Consider the following 16,655-nt stretch of genomic DNA (forward strand, 5'->3'; position numbering starts at 1 on the left):
CACTTCGTGCATTACTATATCCTTCCGGGGACATTGGACTGTTGGTTCTGGCCTGATCCCCGCAGGTCAAAACTGTTAGTCGAAAATCCCCCCCCCCCTCGGGGGGGGGGGGGGGTCCTAGATTGCCAGAGTGTGGAGGCCAGGCTGAGGGACCTACCGGTGTATAAATCTGTGCACCAGGCCTCTAGTTAATAATAATTATTAGTAGTAAGTACCCTCACTTTTTAAGCTTACCATAATGGACAACTGTTGTTTAACCTCACTAGAATTCATTCACATTTATTTTGGTAACAACTCCTGTTCTCCTGGTTCTCACTCAATCTAGGTAATTTGTTGTGTAGAGCTGCTCAATCCATAGCTCTAGGGCAGGCCCAAGACCTAGACAAGTTTGGTTAGGCATAGATATGTGACAAAAGTTGCTCCAGTGAGAATTATCCCAGGGATTTAGCTGGAACTAACGGGAAAAGAAGCTTCCCTTCTCTTCTGTTGCCAAACCTAACCAAATGTATCCATTAGGATGCATCTAGTTATGGTAATCAGAATATCATGACACAATTAGCTTACAAAATAAAGATTACATCTTACATAATGTAAAATCCATAGATAAAACATTCTTCAGGGACATATAAGGAGCATTGCTTCTAATTCTTCTTCAGTTTTTTTCCTCCCTCTGTTTATGTTTTTCCTCAATATAGCATCTGGGCAATATAAATGGCTGCCAGCCAAAAAAAAACCTCATGTGACCTTTGTCAGTTAAAACTAGCATTTGTAACATATTATAAAATGGAGGTGCTGCATTTCAGAAAAAAAGTAAAATAAAAGGAAAGACATATTTCTCTCTTTAGTCTTTTTTGGAAATAAAGAAGAAAAAAGGGGGAAAGGTTTCTTCAATTTTTAAGAAACTTAAGACAGCCACCATTAATCTAGCCTAGCCCATTGATTACTGATGAGCAATATCCACACTGTGCAACGCAGTCAGAACTCACTATCTTTATTTTTTTTAATATATTTTATTGATATTTTACAGAGAGGAAAAAGGGAGAGAGATAAAGAGCTAGAAACGTCGATGAGAGAGAAACATTGACCAGCTGCCTTTTGAACACCCCCCACCGGGGATGTGCCCACAACCAATGTACATGCCCTTGACTGGAATCGAACCTGGGACCTTTAAGTCCACAGACCAACGCTCTACCACTGAGCCAAACCGGTTTCGGCAGAACTCACTATCTTTAAATGAAATGCTCAAATGAACAATTCATTACATTCTTTTGTATTTTATCACGTTTTCTATAAAGTCTAATACCACCAACAAACAAACCAAGCATAACTCTTCAAAAAGTGTGAAAAGAGTTTACGCGCTCTTTAGAGATAACATCTTTAGTGATTAATAAATAAAAAATGAGAAGGCAACGGCAGTAAAATGGGAAATAAAGTGCCAACCCTTCATTGCCTATTATTCCAGGAATTTGGGCTGATTCCAACAGAAACATCTGTCTACATGCTTTAAGACACACTCTCTCTTTTTTCAGTTCATCTTTAACTTCCAGTTGTTCTCTCAGAAGTATTTTTTGTCCTTACTATATTTTTCTTTATTCTACAAGATGTAGAGCCTCAGAATCTAATAGCTATTAGTCACAGTAAATTAAACAAAATTCAGTCATGAACTCATGAGGGTGTCTGGTTATGTTCTGTGCTTCAAACAGAAGATCTGGACATTAAATCACTCAGAAAATGCTATAGAAGATTAAATATAAAGTAAATGGGTGTTTCTAGAGATTAAATAAATAGGATAGTGCAAGCCCTGATACCTATCTTCCTCAATAATATCAAATAATCTTTTTTTCTGCAACAATATTTTCCAATATCTATCTGTTATCTTGTGTCTGTTTCAAAAGTTTAGAAGAAAAAAAAACATTTGCTAAGTAATTTAAATTTTTATAACTAGAAACTTTTATTTATTTCAATCTCATTAACCTCCTCATGTCTAGAAACACTATTCTTTTCATTAGCAGAGGAGAGTCTGTTCCTTTCTCTTTAAAGCTTGATTCCACACTGATTATATCCTCAATAATGTCCTCCATCTAGCAAAATATAATACATTTTGAAGACTGTGTAGAAGGATATAAGTTGTGTTTCATCCTGAATTTGCATTAAAAAAATTGTAGTCATCATTAAATGTTTTAATATTTAAAGTTATATATATATTAAGATCCTGATTATTTTACAGCTTAAAATGATGTCATCCTGACACTCTCTGGTCCATGTTTTTTTGTTTTTTTTGTTTTGTTTTGTTTAGTTTTGTTTAGTTTTGCATTTGCTTCCATCAAGTGGCAGGTGATGGCTAGGCAAATCACCAAGGGCTGGTCCCTTGGAAATCAGTATCTACATAAATACAGTGTTTATCATAAAGTAACTCAGGCCACAGCCTATATCCTTAACTTATAAAAAGATGACTTCCTACAAACTTTAATTTTTCCTCTAAAATGTTTCTATTGCATCTCACAGTTGGATATTCAAATATCAATAGTCAAATATAATACAAACTACATGGAAATGTATTCAACTTTCCACAATAAGCAATAATAATATACCAATAACAACAAAATAATAATTACAGTCACCTGAAATAGCAACGATGACAAGCATTAATATAGTACAGGAAGTATGTTGGGCACCGTTCTAAGTGCTTTGTGTATATCAGTTCATTTAATCTTCACAACAACCTTGTGAAGAGGATATTACCATTCTGTCCATTGTAAAGATGACAAATAGAGAGAAAATAAAGTTTAATAATTTTTTTCCAGAATATGCAGCTGGTGAATGACAGAGGCAGGATTGAAATCCTGGAAATCTGGCTCTGTAGTCCTGATTTAAATAAGCTTTCCTCTCCCTTTCTCAACTCTTTTTAAAAAATAGCTTTGTTTTCCTTCTGTTCTTTGGCTGGAGATTTACGAAACTTATATTTTAAACATACCAGGCTTGCCAGCCTTCTTCACTTCTCTTTAGCTTGGCTAACGCTCTTACTTCTCATTGTATCTCTTCAGTGAAATTTTTAAAAATACGTGTGGACACACACAGAGAGAATGCTGAGTTCATATAACTTGTGATACTCTGAACTTCCCATGATGTGCAGAAAATACAGGTGTAAATTCTGGGATACATATAAAAATATTTTATGATTCTTGTTAATGATATCTTCTAAGCAGAATTTTTGCAAACTTTAGAGAATTAAATGTTCAGAGGCATCTACTATGATGCCCCAAAGGTCATATGCCAAAAAATCAGGACATTATTCATATATTAATTTGACAAATAGTTATTGAGCAACACTTATTTCCAGACCTTGTTGTAAATCCTGGGAATCTAGAAACAACGGTTGTGCTCTCCTGGAGCTCAAGATCTAGTTAGGAAACACACAATGCACAGCTCAACAACAGTGGCCTGAAGAAGTTAAAACAGGAAGTCAGCAGAGCCTGAAGGGGAAAAGTATTGTTTTAGAAAATGGTCAGAGAAGAATTTACTGATATTTGGACAGAGGCATGAAGAACATGGGAAAGGGTAGACTTTGGAAAGAAATCAAAAGAGACCAAGACCCTAAGTTAGGAGCAAGCTCAGAGTGTGTGAGAGTGAGAGGACCCATGGGAAGGAAATGGAGTGAGCAAGGGCAAGAGAGGTTTCAGACAAAGTTGAAAATCAGGCAAGAAACTTACATTGTAAAATCCTCAGTGCTGTCCTACAAAAATGTCTGCAGTAATGGGAATATCCTCAATTGTGCTGTCCATATAGCAGCAACTAACCACGCGTGGCTACTGAGCTCTGAAATGTGGCTAGTGCAATTGAGGAACTGAATTTTTAATTTTATTCAATATTTAAAGATTGCATTGAATTGATTTAAAATTAAAGAGCCACGTATGGCTAGTGGGTACCATAAACAAGAGTGTAGCTCTAGACCATTGTCTGAACATTAGATGTTATTCTATGTGCATTAAGAGGGTCTAGGATAATAAATATGCATGTTTTGCTTCTTTGGTTAGTCCAGTCTCTGAAAGTTTTGCAGTATATTATTTAGTGTCGTTAAATTCAAATTTTAATTTTGTGATATTTCTTCTTTTCCCATGGGAAAATGTTTTTAATTTGTTATTTTTTAGTTGACTTTATTGTTATGACATTGAATTTGCCGAGGTGACATTGGCTCACAAAACCACGCAGGTTCCAAGTAAAACTCAATAAAACATCACCTGCACAGTGCATCATGTGCCCATCGCCCCAAGCGAAGCCCCCACCTGCACAGAGCCCCCGCCTCCTTTCCCTCTGACTATCACCACAAGCTGTCTGTCTGTGTGTTATGTGTATGTGTTTGGGGCTATCGCTTCACCTTCTTCATCCAGTCCCCCACACCTCCTCCGCTCTGACATGTTAGTTTTTTCCCTATGTACCCATGCCTCTGCTTCTATTTTGTTTGTCATGATATTTCCTTCATTCACTCTCTGCCATTAACTGGACAGTAAATGTGTTCCAAACAAATGTAAAGAAGACCTAAAATAAATATTTTTCTTCGGGGTACTCTGATAGTTTCGGTAACAGCTACAAATAAGTCATTCACCCTTTTATGTTTGCTGTATGCTTAACGCAGTCTCTTGCATTTCTATATTTTTCCCACCTGCCTGTAACCATGCTAAGGTTTCTCTTTTTTCAAAGAGAACCCTTTCTTTCCTACACGTGGTGGTTCCCTCATCCTTGCAGGCTCTGTTTTTGCCTTTAACGCCTCTATTTCTTATTTCTGTCATCCACCGACATAACTATCTGTTCCCCTAATTTATTGAAGAAGTTGGTTCTTCTATTATCCTAAAATGATTTAAAGATTTAAAATCCAGTCCAAAACGTTGCTTTACAGCTTCCAAGACTCTTCACAGTTAAACATCTTGAAATTTAGTTGATATTTTTTTAAAACCAACAAATATAACATTTTGCATCGGATAAAACAGGATTAACAGATCAGACAAAAGGATAATTACAAATCTGCAAAATAAGCACCCTCAAAGTGATAGATGAAGATAATAAAATACGAAAAAGAACATGTTATTTACACTAAAATCAAAATGGATATAATAGTTGTAGAAAGTCTGAGGTTCAAGGACAAAGGAAATCATTTATAAGATGCAAATGATTTAAAAATAAAGGTCTACAAAAGACCAAGAATCAAGCTTTTCAAAATCACAGGGTGCTAGAATACAATGTGGATAATTTTTGAAGTATTGAAGGTGGGTAACTTTGAACCTAAACATTTAAAACAAAGACTATATCCTGTAAGTATATGGGTGAGATAAAGTTTTTTTTAGGCATAGAAACTCAGAAGCTTTAAAGAAAAAAGTACCTTTTAAAAATACTCTTCACTCTTTCAGGAGGTAATTTAGTCAGATAATAACTACAACTATGAAATCAATAAAAATATAAAAAAAGAATGAGTAAATAGCAATGAAATTTTTGTGATATAATGACTGTATGAACAAGAAAGAAATGAAATCATATGACCATACTCAGATACAGTTTTACTTAAAAGTGTGACATGGATATTGTTAAACAATGATATAGATATTAAAAATAAAACATACAACCATGTGACTTTAAACATTAGAAATAACGAGAGAGAGAGAGAGAGAGAGAGAGAGAGAGAGAGAGAGAGAGAGAAGCTTAATGTGACCAATGATGGATAGAAAAGAAAAGATAGAAAATAAGGAAATAGAATGTATAGTAATTAAAAAATATATGAAAAAAGATAACTATTATATCCTAATAGTACACTAATTACAAAAATGTAAATAAGTTAATAAACTAATAAAGAATCTCTCAAATTTGGTTTTAGAAAGGTATTGCAATAGTATATTTATAAGAGATACATTTAAAATAAAACAATAGAGAAAGCTTAAAACAAAGTGAAAACTTGTGCCACAAATATGACCATGAGGAAAGCCACAGTAGCAACTTTAGCATTAAGCCATATAAGATGTAAGGTAAGATTTTAAAGAAAAAATAACACCAAGCAATCAGAAAGGCATATGTACTTAAAAATACCTATAGTAACAACCATCAGAATTCTATGTAAAAATAAAGCAACAATTATGGATGAATATTTTGAATATCAATGATAGTGCTCACCACTATCATCTATTTAACCCTTCACCTATTCTCTATACCATTCCTTAGGTCATGTCATCCTCTAAATTACCTCATTTCTAAAATCTGAATTCCATTATCTCACTCATCAAATAAAAACTTCCTTTTACATCCAGTCTTGACCCTCTTGCAGATCAATTGCACAATTTTTATTTTATTACTCTCTATGCTTTTGTCCTATTATCTTTCTGCACAACCATCCCAAATATCCATGGAGTTCAATTTTCCCCCTGCTATAAACTCTGAATTCAAAGTGGAATGATTTTTGCCTACTATCCTAAAGAAATTCTTTTGGTTGCTATTTTCTTTGATTTTTTTTTTTTTTACTTCCAAATTTGATAGACATTTTTCAGTCCTTATTTTACTAGACTCAACTACAACATTTGAATGTGTGGATCATTCCTTCCTTCTATAAACTAACTCTTTCTTTAGCTCCAGGGACACCACACTGCTTATCTTTTTGCATTATGTCAATGGCCCTTCTCCTCTGAGCACCCTCAAATGTTGGTGATATCCTCAATCCTATCCCAGTTCACTACCCTCCTCAGTACATTCATGCTCTACAGGGACTCTCTCATTTAAGTTTTCAAGTACTACCTGTATGCAGACAACTCTCACATCTCTTGCTTCAGTCTGTATTACTTCTCCTCAAGGAAACTTGAATATCTAGCTGTCACCAGCATCTCCACATGGTGGGCTCACAGATACTTCAGTCCTAACATGTTCACATAGAGGGCCTCACCATCTTTCACTGTACTACAGAAATAACTTCTCAATTCAGGCTTCTTCTCCTACATAGCTGACAGAAGAAGATTAAAGTCAAACCTGATGATGTCAATATAGCCCCACATTTAAACCCTTAAAGGGTGTGATATTGTCTAACAGGGTACCAGCCGTTCTGTGATTTGTCTATTGCCTGCTTCTCTGGACGCTCTTTTGACCACCATCTGCATAATCTGCTTCTCACTTTCTGCTCAACCCATGCTGTTTCCCATCTCTATTCTTGGCTTATGCTATCTCACCTGGCTCAGTATCTCATTAGCCATTTTACCCTAAGTCTTATTATGGATATTTTTCTGATAAGAACAGCATATCTCTGTTCCTATCTACACATACCATTGCTCTTTCTACATGTTATAATTATGTGCTTACTTTTTCTTTTATCTTCCCCTCAACTTGGAGCTCCTAAAAGTTACAGAAGATAAGAAAAAACAGACAACGAATAATTAAAATGTAGTTTGTGAAAATCCTATGATATGTTAAATTTTTATCCATTTGATAAAAACCCAGAGAATAGGCATCCAGGACCACCAGGGAAAGTGCCTTAGAGAAGAAACCTGAAATGAATTTCCAAGAGTGAGTTGAAATTATGCAGACACATGGAATGAATGGGTAGTTGGTCAAGAAATGATATAAAAAGAGAAAACGTGGCCCCTGTGAGAATCATATGGCTGAAACCAATAGGACTAAAACACAGAGCACTATCATCAGTGTGAGTCAGGAGACAAGGATTAAGTGTAGAAGGGTTCTATGTGCCATGAGTACAAATTTGGATTTTATCCTGCAAAGACCCATATTATAAAATGCTGCTTTTTATTTTTGTATTTCATTGTCTCAGATGCCTTTACTCACCAAGCTACTCCTAGTTCCACTCCTCAAATCCTGAATCTAAGGATCCTCTCATGGACTTATCCTCTGGTAGCTATGGTTTCTGGGATCTTCTCTGAATTAATGAAACATTCCTTAATGTAACAGGAGGACAAGCTTAGGAGAAAGAAATACCAAAAGATAGCAACACCCACCATCTCCTGAGCCTCCACACTGCCCTTGGGTTAGGAACTTTCAAAATGTAAGTATCAGCCCTAGTTGGTTTATCTCAGTGGATAGAGCATCAGCCTTTGAAATGAGGGGTCCTGAGTTCAAGTCTGGTCTAGGACACATACCTTAGTTGCAGGCTCAATCCTCAACACAATGATGTTTCTCTCTTTCTGTCTTTCCCCCTCCCTTCCACTTTCTCTAAAAATCAATGGAAAAATATTCTCGGTTGAGAATTAATAACAACAAAAAGTGTAAGCATCAAAACAATTCTTCAAGATGTAGAAATGTTTATGAGAAAGGTTAAGAACTGAGACCACATAGCTAGTAAGTAGTAGCTATAACCTCTTGGTGCGTGACTCTTAAGAATGCACATGTTCTACATTGTTACGTGGACTCCTAGCATCAATAAAAGAATATTGGAATATTGCAAAACATAGGACACCTCTTGTCAGTATGTGAAAATGTGTACACAAGTCAACTTCAAAAAGAGCATACACTGATTAGAACTATAACATTGATTTAAATTATGATAACGAACATCAATGATGGGAGAGACTTCTATATACATATTTTGAAGTATAAATACTAAAAAAAAAAAAAAAAAAAAAAAAAAAAAAAAAAAGTGTGTGTGTAATCAATGTGATGATTCCCCTGAGACTACTCTGGAGTTTCAACCCTTCTAAGCCATGCAGTTTCTTTTGGCCAATATCACCAAAAAGCCCACAAAGGTCACATTAATTTCTTTTATAAAGCATGAACTTATTATAATACTTTTTAAAAAGTAACTTGTGGGCCTAACAATACAAAACATTTACTAAGAAAAACTGAGAAGGCTGACATATGTTAATTATTTGTTCTTCTTTTTTAGAACACGTATTCCCTAAGACATATAATAAGATCATGTCTGAGTTCTGCCCAGAATTGGCTGGCATATGTATATCCTATGGGATTTGTCTTTTTTTCTTTAGAAATAACTCTCACAGAAGGAAATGAACTTTGGAAGAAGGTGGTTGTAAGATAAATTGTACTGGGTTAGTTCTAATATTTACTGTACAGATGATTTTCATTCTACATACATTTTTATGATCTTCATAGAGTGACTAGAGAACCTAGTTCTACATTTGGGAGGGGGGATTCCTTATAGACCAACTATTGAAAAGTTTAAGTAAATATACATGTGGAGATTTATATTCAGTTTTGGATTTCAATTAATCCTGTTTTGTGGTTGTTTTATATTTCATTAAACAATATACCAGATTAATATAAAACTAATACACACAATAAAAATCTTTATCATTTGGAATTTAAATAATAGGATATTAAGCATTACTTTTTTATACCTGGAGGCTATAGACTTAATATCTAAAAAGCAGTGACTTGAAATTAGTAATATTCATCAAGAATTATATTGGGAAATTAAACCTGGGAGATCATGGACCACGGCTCCCTCTAACAAATCAAATGGGAAAAGAAAAATTAAAAAAAAGAAATAATAGAAAGCTCAGTTTTTAATATAGTTTTTCTATACTGAGATATTTTTTTAAAAAGTCTTTTCCCCAGTTCTAGTTGTTTCCCAGTTCAATTCATTTTTTGACATTTTTTGAAGGCTCACTTACAATTAAGTCACAATAAGTATAAATTCTATGAAGCTAGATACTCTCATTCATTTTGCATCCTTAGTGCCTCATATTAAGCAGTCGGCAAGTATGCTTTAAAAGTAGAAGTGAATAAATAGGTAATAGTACAAAAATTTCATATATAATTCCAAAGAGCAAGAAGATTAGTTTATTCTAATGAATATTTCTAGAACATATATGTACTTCTATTCAAAATTCTTTCGGTTTTATTTTAATGTGTAGAAATAATATAACTATTAATAAATAATGTAAATTAATTTAGTTAAAAACCTTTAAAATTAAAGCTAAATATCTTGAGGGAGTTCCAAGATGGCAGCCGTGTAGGTGAAAGTTACCCTCACCTTCTCCCAGGGCCAAAGCAAAATTATGGAATAATTAAATTACGGAACAGTCAACCTGAATAACCAAATAAAGACTAGCTGAACCTTTGTCTTATAGCCAAGGATTTACAGAAGAAGCCACATCGAGACTCACTGGAAGGGTGGACACTGAAAAGAACCAGACTGACAGCCACATGGGGCCGTTAGGAATCTAAAGGAATAGTTCAGCTGCTAAGGTCCGCCCCGAGGAACAAGAATTCTCCAATCATGATACCCAGCCAGAAGAGCCAGAGAAGAGGAGCCCATGTAACATCTGGCGTGGAAATCAGTAAGGATTTGTTTGCCAGGGAATGACAGGCTGCTGCTAGAAAATTAGGCGCCCTCTTAAAGGGCCAGCACACAAAATCTCACCCATGACCACTCATCCTGAACATCATGGAGGGAAAGCAAATCAAAGCAAACTGGAGTCTCATGCAGGGAGGGCCTGGGTAGTGTGGCTTTATGGAGAAGGCTAATGAAACAGCAGCTAAAGTCCTAGGCTGACGCCCGCCTACACCATCCAGTGATGCCATCTTTACTGGGTAGAGCATCATATGGCATCATATGGAAACTGACTTGGCTTCACCCTTCTGACTTCCTGTGGCTCTTCTCTTCCCAGCTTACACCCTGTGTGGGAGTCTGCAGGCTGTAGCCATTTGGGGCCCAGAGTAAAGACATTCACGGAGGACTCTTGAGGAGGTCTGGGAAAATTCTGGGACTATCAGAAACTGAATTGTGTGGTTCTAGGTTGAGGGCCTTTTTTTCTCTTGCCCACCTAATGGGTGCCACCATTCCTATGTAGAGCCCTTCCTCCACATGGACAAACCTTGGTGGGTTTTAGCCTGATGAATCCTGCTGGCCCACCCTGATGACTCCCTAAGACAGCCTCACCACAAAGATCCTTGAGTTTCTGGCAGGTGGTAGATGGCCCTGGTATACTCTGGGACAATTGCTGAATGGCCTTAGACCCAGCACTAGCATGAAGTTTGAATCTGAATCAACCTGGTAAAGACCACTGACCTCTACATAGTGACTCACTAGGAAACTACCTCATAGAACTTACATAACACAAGAAACTCTTTTAAGACGGAGCCTAACAGGTGTCTGTCAAACAGAGGTGAATTTCAGGGTGCCTTGGGCCTTTTGCTGACCTGACCTGAACTCAGTGCTAATGTAAGTCAGCCATGGTCTGAATCCTGGCCCCTCCCATGTGCACCCAGGCCTGGCAGAGGTAGCCAAAATTTGTGGATTACTTTGGAGCTCCTAACAGGTAGCCCAGGGCCAGTCCCAGGCAGTATCTGACACTGACCTCCACTAGATTCCCTCTCAAAAAGCTCCAGTACCAACACATCTACCTTTTGGTTAGCTTCAGACCACATCAGAGCATGACACAATTAGCTCCATAAGAGACACATCCCAAGGGAAAATCTCAGCATGCACCAGACACCCCTGAGGGTAACTTTATTTTGTGAGATCAGCCATTGCAAAGCAGCTTGTACACTGTGGTCAAAGTCTATCTTCGCTTTCAGTGAGCCAAGAGTCAATCCACAAACAGGCCAACAAAAATCAAGACACAACTACCACTAGCAGGCTCACATAACCCACACAAAAAGCATTTCTGAAGCACATAGCTCAAGTGACCAGGGAGACTATGCAAATGAGCCCCACAGGATACCTACAATATAAGGCCACCATACCAAGACTGGGAAACATAGCAGATCTACCTAATACACAAATACATAGAGACAGCCAAAATGGGGAGACAAATAAGCATATCCAAATGAAATAACAGGAGAAATTTCCAGAAAATGAACTAAATGAAATGAGGCAGGCACTCTACAAGATACAGAGTTTGAAAAATTTACTGTAAGGATTTTCAAGGAATTTAGGGGAATAATGGATGAGCTCAGAGAAAGTTAAAGAGAGAGTAAGCATCAAAAGGGACACAAAAAACATAAAAAAAGAAATAAATAATACACTTGAAAGAATCAACAGCAGATGAGTTGAAGCAGAAAACTAAATCTGTAATTTGTAAGACAAGGCAATAGAAAACGCCTAATCAGAGCAGCAAAAAAGATAAAGATTTTTTTTTAAGTAAGGGTATTCTCTTAAAAATATATTTTATTGATTTTTTACAGAGAGGAGGAGAGAGGGATAGAGAGTTAGAAACATCAATGAGAGAGAATCATCAATTAGCTGCCTCTTGCACACCCACTACTGGGGATGTGCCCACAACCACAGTACATGCCCTTAATCAGAATCGAACCTGGGACCTTTCAGTTCGCAGGCCAACGCTCTATCCATTGAGCCAAACCGGTTTCTGCTAAAGTAGGGTATTTTAAGGGATCTCTGGGACACCATAAAGAGTAACCACATTTGCATCATAGGAGTATCAAAAGGAGAAGCAAGAGAGCAAGGGATTGAGAACAATGAATTCCCTAACCTGGTGAAGATAAAAGACACACAAGTCCATAAAACAAAGACAGTCCTAAACAATATGGACTCAAAGAGGCACACACCAAAACAGACCATAATTAAAATGGCAGAGGTCTAATACAAAACCCAGCCATAGAGGGGGTGAGGAAGGATATTGGGTAAAAATGTTAAGGGAATCAAAAAGTGCAAATGGATAGTCACAGCATAGGTAATATAGTCAATAATAACTATGTATGTATGGTGCCAGGTGGGGACTGAAAATATCTGGGGAAAGGGGAACACTTTAACTTATATAACTGTCTAATCACTATGCTATATATCTGAAACTTAAGAAAAATACATTTTAAATGGTTATCATAAAAAGATTAAGTATAGGTTGTTTATATTAACAAAAGCCAAATAACTCCAGAATAAATTTTGGCTTAATTGTCAGTAAAGTGGTAAGAGTCCAGGTTCTAGTATGTTCAATGGACCCATAATTCTTTCAGCGGTTATTGAGTACTCTGCTTGGGAAGGACTGTGCTTAATTCTCAGCTGAGGGAAATCTGTTATTGAAAAAGAAAATATTTTCATTTTTTACACTTTATAACAAAGATCTTTCCATGCTCTCCCCTAAAAAAAAGCTAAATTTCTCAACATATATTAGTTAGAGGTTATTTTCACTTCCTATATTGATACATATCTGAAATGAGTATTGACATAAATTGTTATATTTTATTATGCATAATTACTGTGCATAACTATTGATAATTATTACAAATTAATGAATTAAGACACTTCTTTTCTTAAGTGAATTTGTATTTGGAAATTTTACTATCAAAATGTGAACTTCCGTTTTTTTAATACTTTAAGAAAAACACTTCATTATATATTTTCATGAGAAGCCATTATACATACCTGCCATTCCACATTGTCATCTTCTTTCCCAAGAGTTAGCAACATGGTGAGTGGATTTCCGGTGATGCCAGAGTCACTCTCTGGGGATGGGTGTCCATGCTGTACCACAAGTGCACTGCTTTGCGTTGAAGTGTAGGACTGTTTAATAGTCTGATTGAGGATCTGGTGGTCAAGGGTCATGGAGGATTTTATTTGATGTCTGGCAGGACTTTCCAGATGTGTGGGGACCTACAAAATATAAAACAAGCAATTGCTATGTGTAGTGTCATCTGGCATTTCAAAGTTCTATTCTCAACCATTGAGTTACTAAGGGTCCGATGCATGAAATTCGTGCACGAGTAGGCCCTTGCAGCACCAGCTTCACCTTGAAGGTCATCCAGAAAGTCGTCCAGATGATTGTCCCACTGTTCAGCCATTCAGTCAATTTTCATACTGCACTTTTATTATTATACAATAGATGGCAATAAACACACTATAAGATCTAGTTTCTCTCAAATTTATAGTTCAAAGTCTACTAAAATATTTTAAATGCTAACCATGTTTTTAAGAATAACCCTCAAAATTACATGCAAATAAAACAAAATTTGGAATCAATATATAACTAGAAATACTTTTTAAAGGTCTCAAAAAGAAAGGTTGAAATAATACAAGGAAAGCGCAGTTGATTCATTATTATTAGTGATTTTTGTATTTCATTAGATTTCTTTACATTACAAATATACTGTAAATATTCTACCCTATATAATAAAAGGCTAATATGCAAATTGACCAAATGGCTGAACAACCAATTTCTATACATACACTGACAACCAGGGGGCAGATGCTCAACATAGGAGCTGCCCCCTGGTGGTCAGTGTGCTCCCAAAGAGGAAGCAACGCTCAGCCAGAACCCAGGCTCACAGCTGGTGAGTGCAGGGGCAGTTGTGGTGCTCTGTGGCAGTGCTAAGCTGTCAGATGGCCATCCCCTGCAGTCTCCTGAACTGTGAAAGGGCACAGGTCAGGCTGAGGGACGCAGCCCCCCCCCCAAGTGTATAAATCTCCTGCACTGGGCCTCTAGTATGATATAATTACTATCTTTTATTTAATTTTTTTAAATTACCCAGGAGGAGCAAAATTACACACACACTAAATATTAAGTGTGGTATTTTATGGGCGGTGAAAATCTAGGTAATTATTTTCACTTTTCTATATTTTCCAGTTTCTATACAGGGCATGTTTTAATTTTTTTAATACTCCTATTTTTAAACCCATTCATATTTCCACTTTATAAAAACAAAATTTTGGTAGAATCATTATGAATGACATAAAAAATGATCTAATATTTTGAAACTCCTTTTTCAAATCACAGACTTAATATTCTGAGCATCTTCAGTCTAGCTGTCATAGTTAACAACATGCCATTATTTGTATGAGGACAACTTTAAGCATTTCAAGCTTTCCTCTTAAAAGCCTCTGAAAGCCTGCCAGCCCCTTTATATTAACTAAGCTGTGATGCGGATACATTTTCCTCAAGTGGCCTATTACAGACCTAATTAATATTTTCCTCATGTTAAACAACAGAAAAGATGGCTGCGCAGTGCTTATTTTTTGTTTATTTCAGTTACACAAACTACTCCTTAAAGCCCTTAATATGCATTAACTCAGATAAATAGCATTTATGAAGCATTTTGCATTTAAATTAGCTGGTTTGGTGCTCCATATTGTAGTAGTTACTTCAGTTTAATTTTGTTATGCTGACATTTTTAGCATTATTTTAATTTACTGCCATACAATAATTTTCAGTCATATAACAAAAGATTAAGATTGGTAATAAAGATTTTACATGTTACTAATTATATTACTACGAACTTTAAATTTGTACTGGTAAAATAACACTGCATTAAAATGCCATGGGTAATTTTTTAGGGTGGCTATTTAGATTATTCTACAGTTTTAAGTTTCTTCTTCATTTATATGCATTTATGAAATATACATTATAAATACTATTTTCATATTCACAAGTCTGAATCTCTTACACAATGAAACTAAATGTAAGAGTTCATTGTATATTTACAAATGAAAAATATCTCTTCTAACAAAAAGTATGTTGAGCCGAAACCGGTTTGGCTCAGTGGATAGAGCGTCAGTCTGCAGACTGAAAGGTCCCAGGTTCGATTCTGGTCAAGGTCATGTACCTTGGTTGTGGGCATATCCCCAGTAGGGGGTGTGCATGGTGTGCAGGAGGCAGCTGATCCATATTCTCTCTCATCGAAGTTTCTAACTCTCTATCCCTCTCTCTTCCTCTCTGTAAAAAATCAATAATATATATATATATATATTTTTAAGTATGTTGAATCAGAACTTATACTATTAACTAATTCATTTTTCACTTCTCATCCACTTTTCTCCTAGGAAAGCTTCATTAGAGTACTGGAATCTGTGTTACATCAGGAGTACAAGAGAACTCATAGACGTGACCCCAGGGCCCTAGGAGTTTTCCATCTAAGACACTATTAATATCAACTACAGCAAAAGAAATAATAATGACAATAATATGCAATAGTTACCAGTCACTGTGCTAAGCAATTTATCCACATCCATATAATCCTTGGTAGAACCTTAGGAGACAGGTATTAATATCTCCATTGCGGCATGTAAATGAAGCCACCAAGACTTAGAGATAAAGTGACTACCTGTTATCACTCCTCAAGTAAGGGATGAAGCCAGAATACAGACCCTGCCTTCTTAAACATTACACTTATCGGCTCAGTAATGTAAACAACAAATTTAAAATGCCACACAAAGAAGTGGCTTTAAAAAAACTAATTAAAAGATAAAATGGTTATAAATCAGGTGTTGGAAGGAGATGGTCTCCTTAAAGAAGAAAAAGAAGGACATCTCAAATGCAAAATATAAAAGTGAAACTAAAAGACATTGGAAATCACAAAGTTAGTCGTGAAAAGGAGCTCATAGAAATACTTTCCGTTGAAACCGGTTTGGCTCAGTGGTAGAGCATCAGTCTGCGGACTGAAAGGTCCCGGGTTCGATTCTGGTCAAGGGCATGTACCTTCATTCCAGGCACATCCCCGGTAGGGGGTGTGCAAGAGGCAGCTGGTCAATGTTTCTCTCTCATCGACGTTTCTAGCTCTCTAACTCTCTCCCTTCCTCTCTGTAAAAAATCAATAAAATATATTTTTTTAAAATATCTTCCTTTCCCATCTACCATCTCCTCTTTAGACCACTCTATACAGAGAGAAAATAAAATATAAAATGGAATCAACTCTAATTCTGCCTAAATTATTGGTTATTTAAGAAATTCCAAATGTTTAGCAGGCAAACGTGAAGAATAACTTGG

At 36.1% G+C, this 16,655-nt stretch overlaps 1 protein-coding gene and 1 long non-coding RNA gene across 4 annotated transcripts in view; one reads left to right on the forward strand and one right to left on the reverse strand.

Moving 5' to 3' along the window:
- TFEC (transcription factor EC) overlaps positions 1–16,655 on the reverse strand; it is a 76,855-nt gene that overhangs the window by 33,787 nt on the left and 26,413 nt on the right. For all 3 annotated transcript variants that reach the window (XR_004985768.2, XM_045576137.1, XM_045576130.1), the window contains exon 2: positions 13,322–13,549. Coding sequence is in view for 2 of the 3 variants with exons in the window: in XM_045576130.1 (XP_045432086.1) it covers positions 13,322–13,549 (228 nt within the window). In the remaining variant the exon portion in view is untranslated. The remainder of the gene's footprint in view (positions 1–13,321; positions 13,550–16,655) is intronic.
- Positions 1–16,655, forward strand: part of LOC123651727 — a 31,860-nt gene that overhangs the window by 4,145 nt on the left and 11,060 nt on the right. Inside the window, exon 2 of the long non-coding RNA XR_006740601.1 lies at positions 7,930–8,023. This is a non-coding gene — a long non-coding RNA (uncharacterized LOC123651727). The remainder of the gene's footprint in view (positions 1–7,929; positions 8,024–16,655) is intronic.

The sequence above is a fragment of the Pipistrellus kuhlii genome, unplaced genomic scaffold (genome assembly GCF_014108245.1).
Source record: "Pipistrellus kuhlii isolate mPipKuh1 unplaced genomic scaffold, mPipKuh1.p scaffold_m20_p_10, whole genome shotgun sequence".
Classification (NCBI taxonomy): Eukaryota; Metazoa; Chordata; class Mammalia; order Chiroptera; family Vespertilionidae; genus Pipistrellus; species Pipistrellus kuhlii.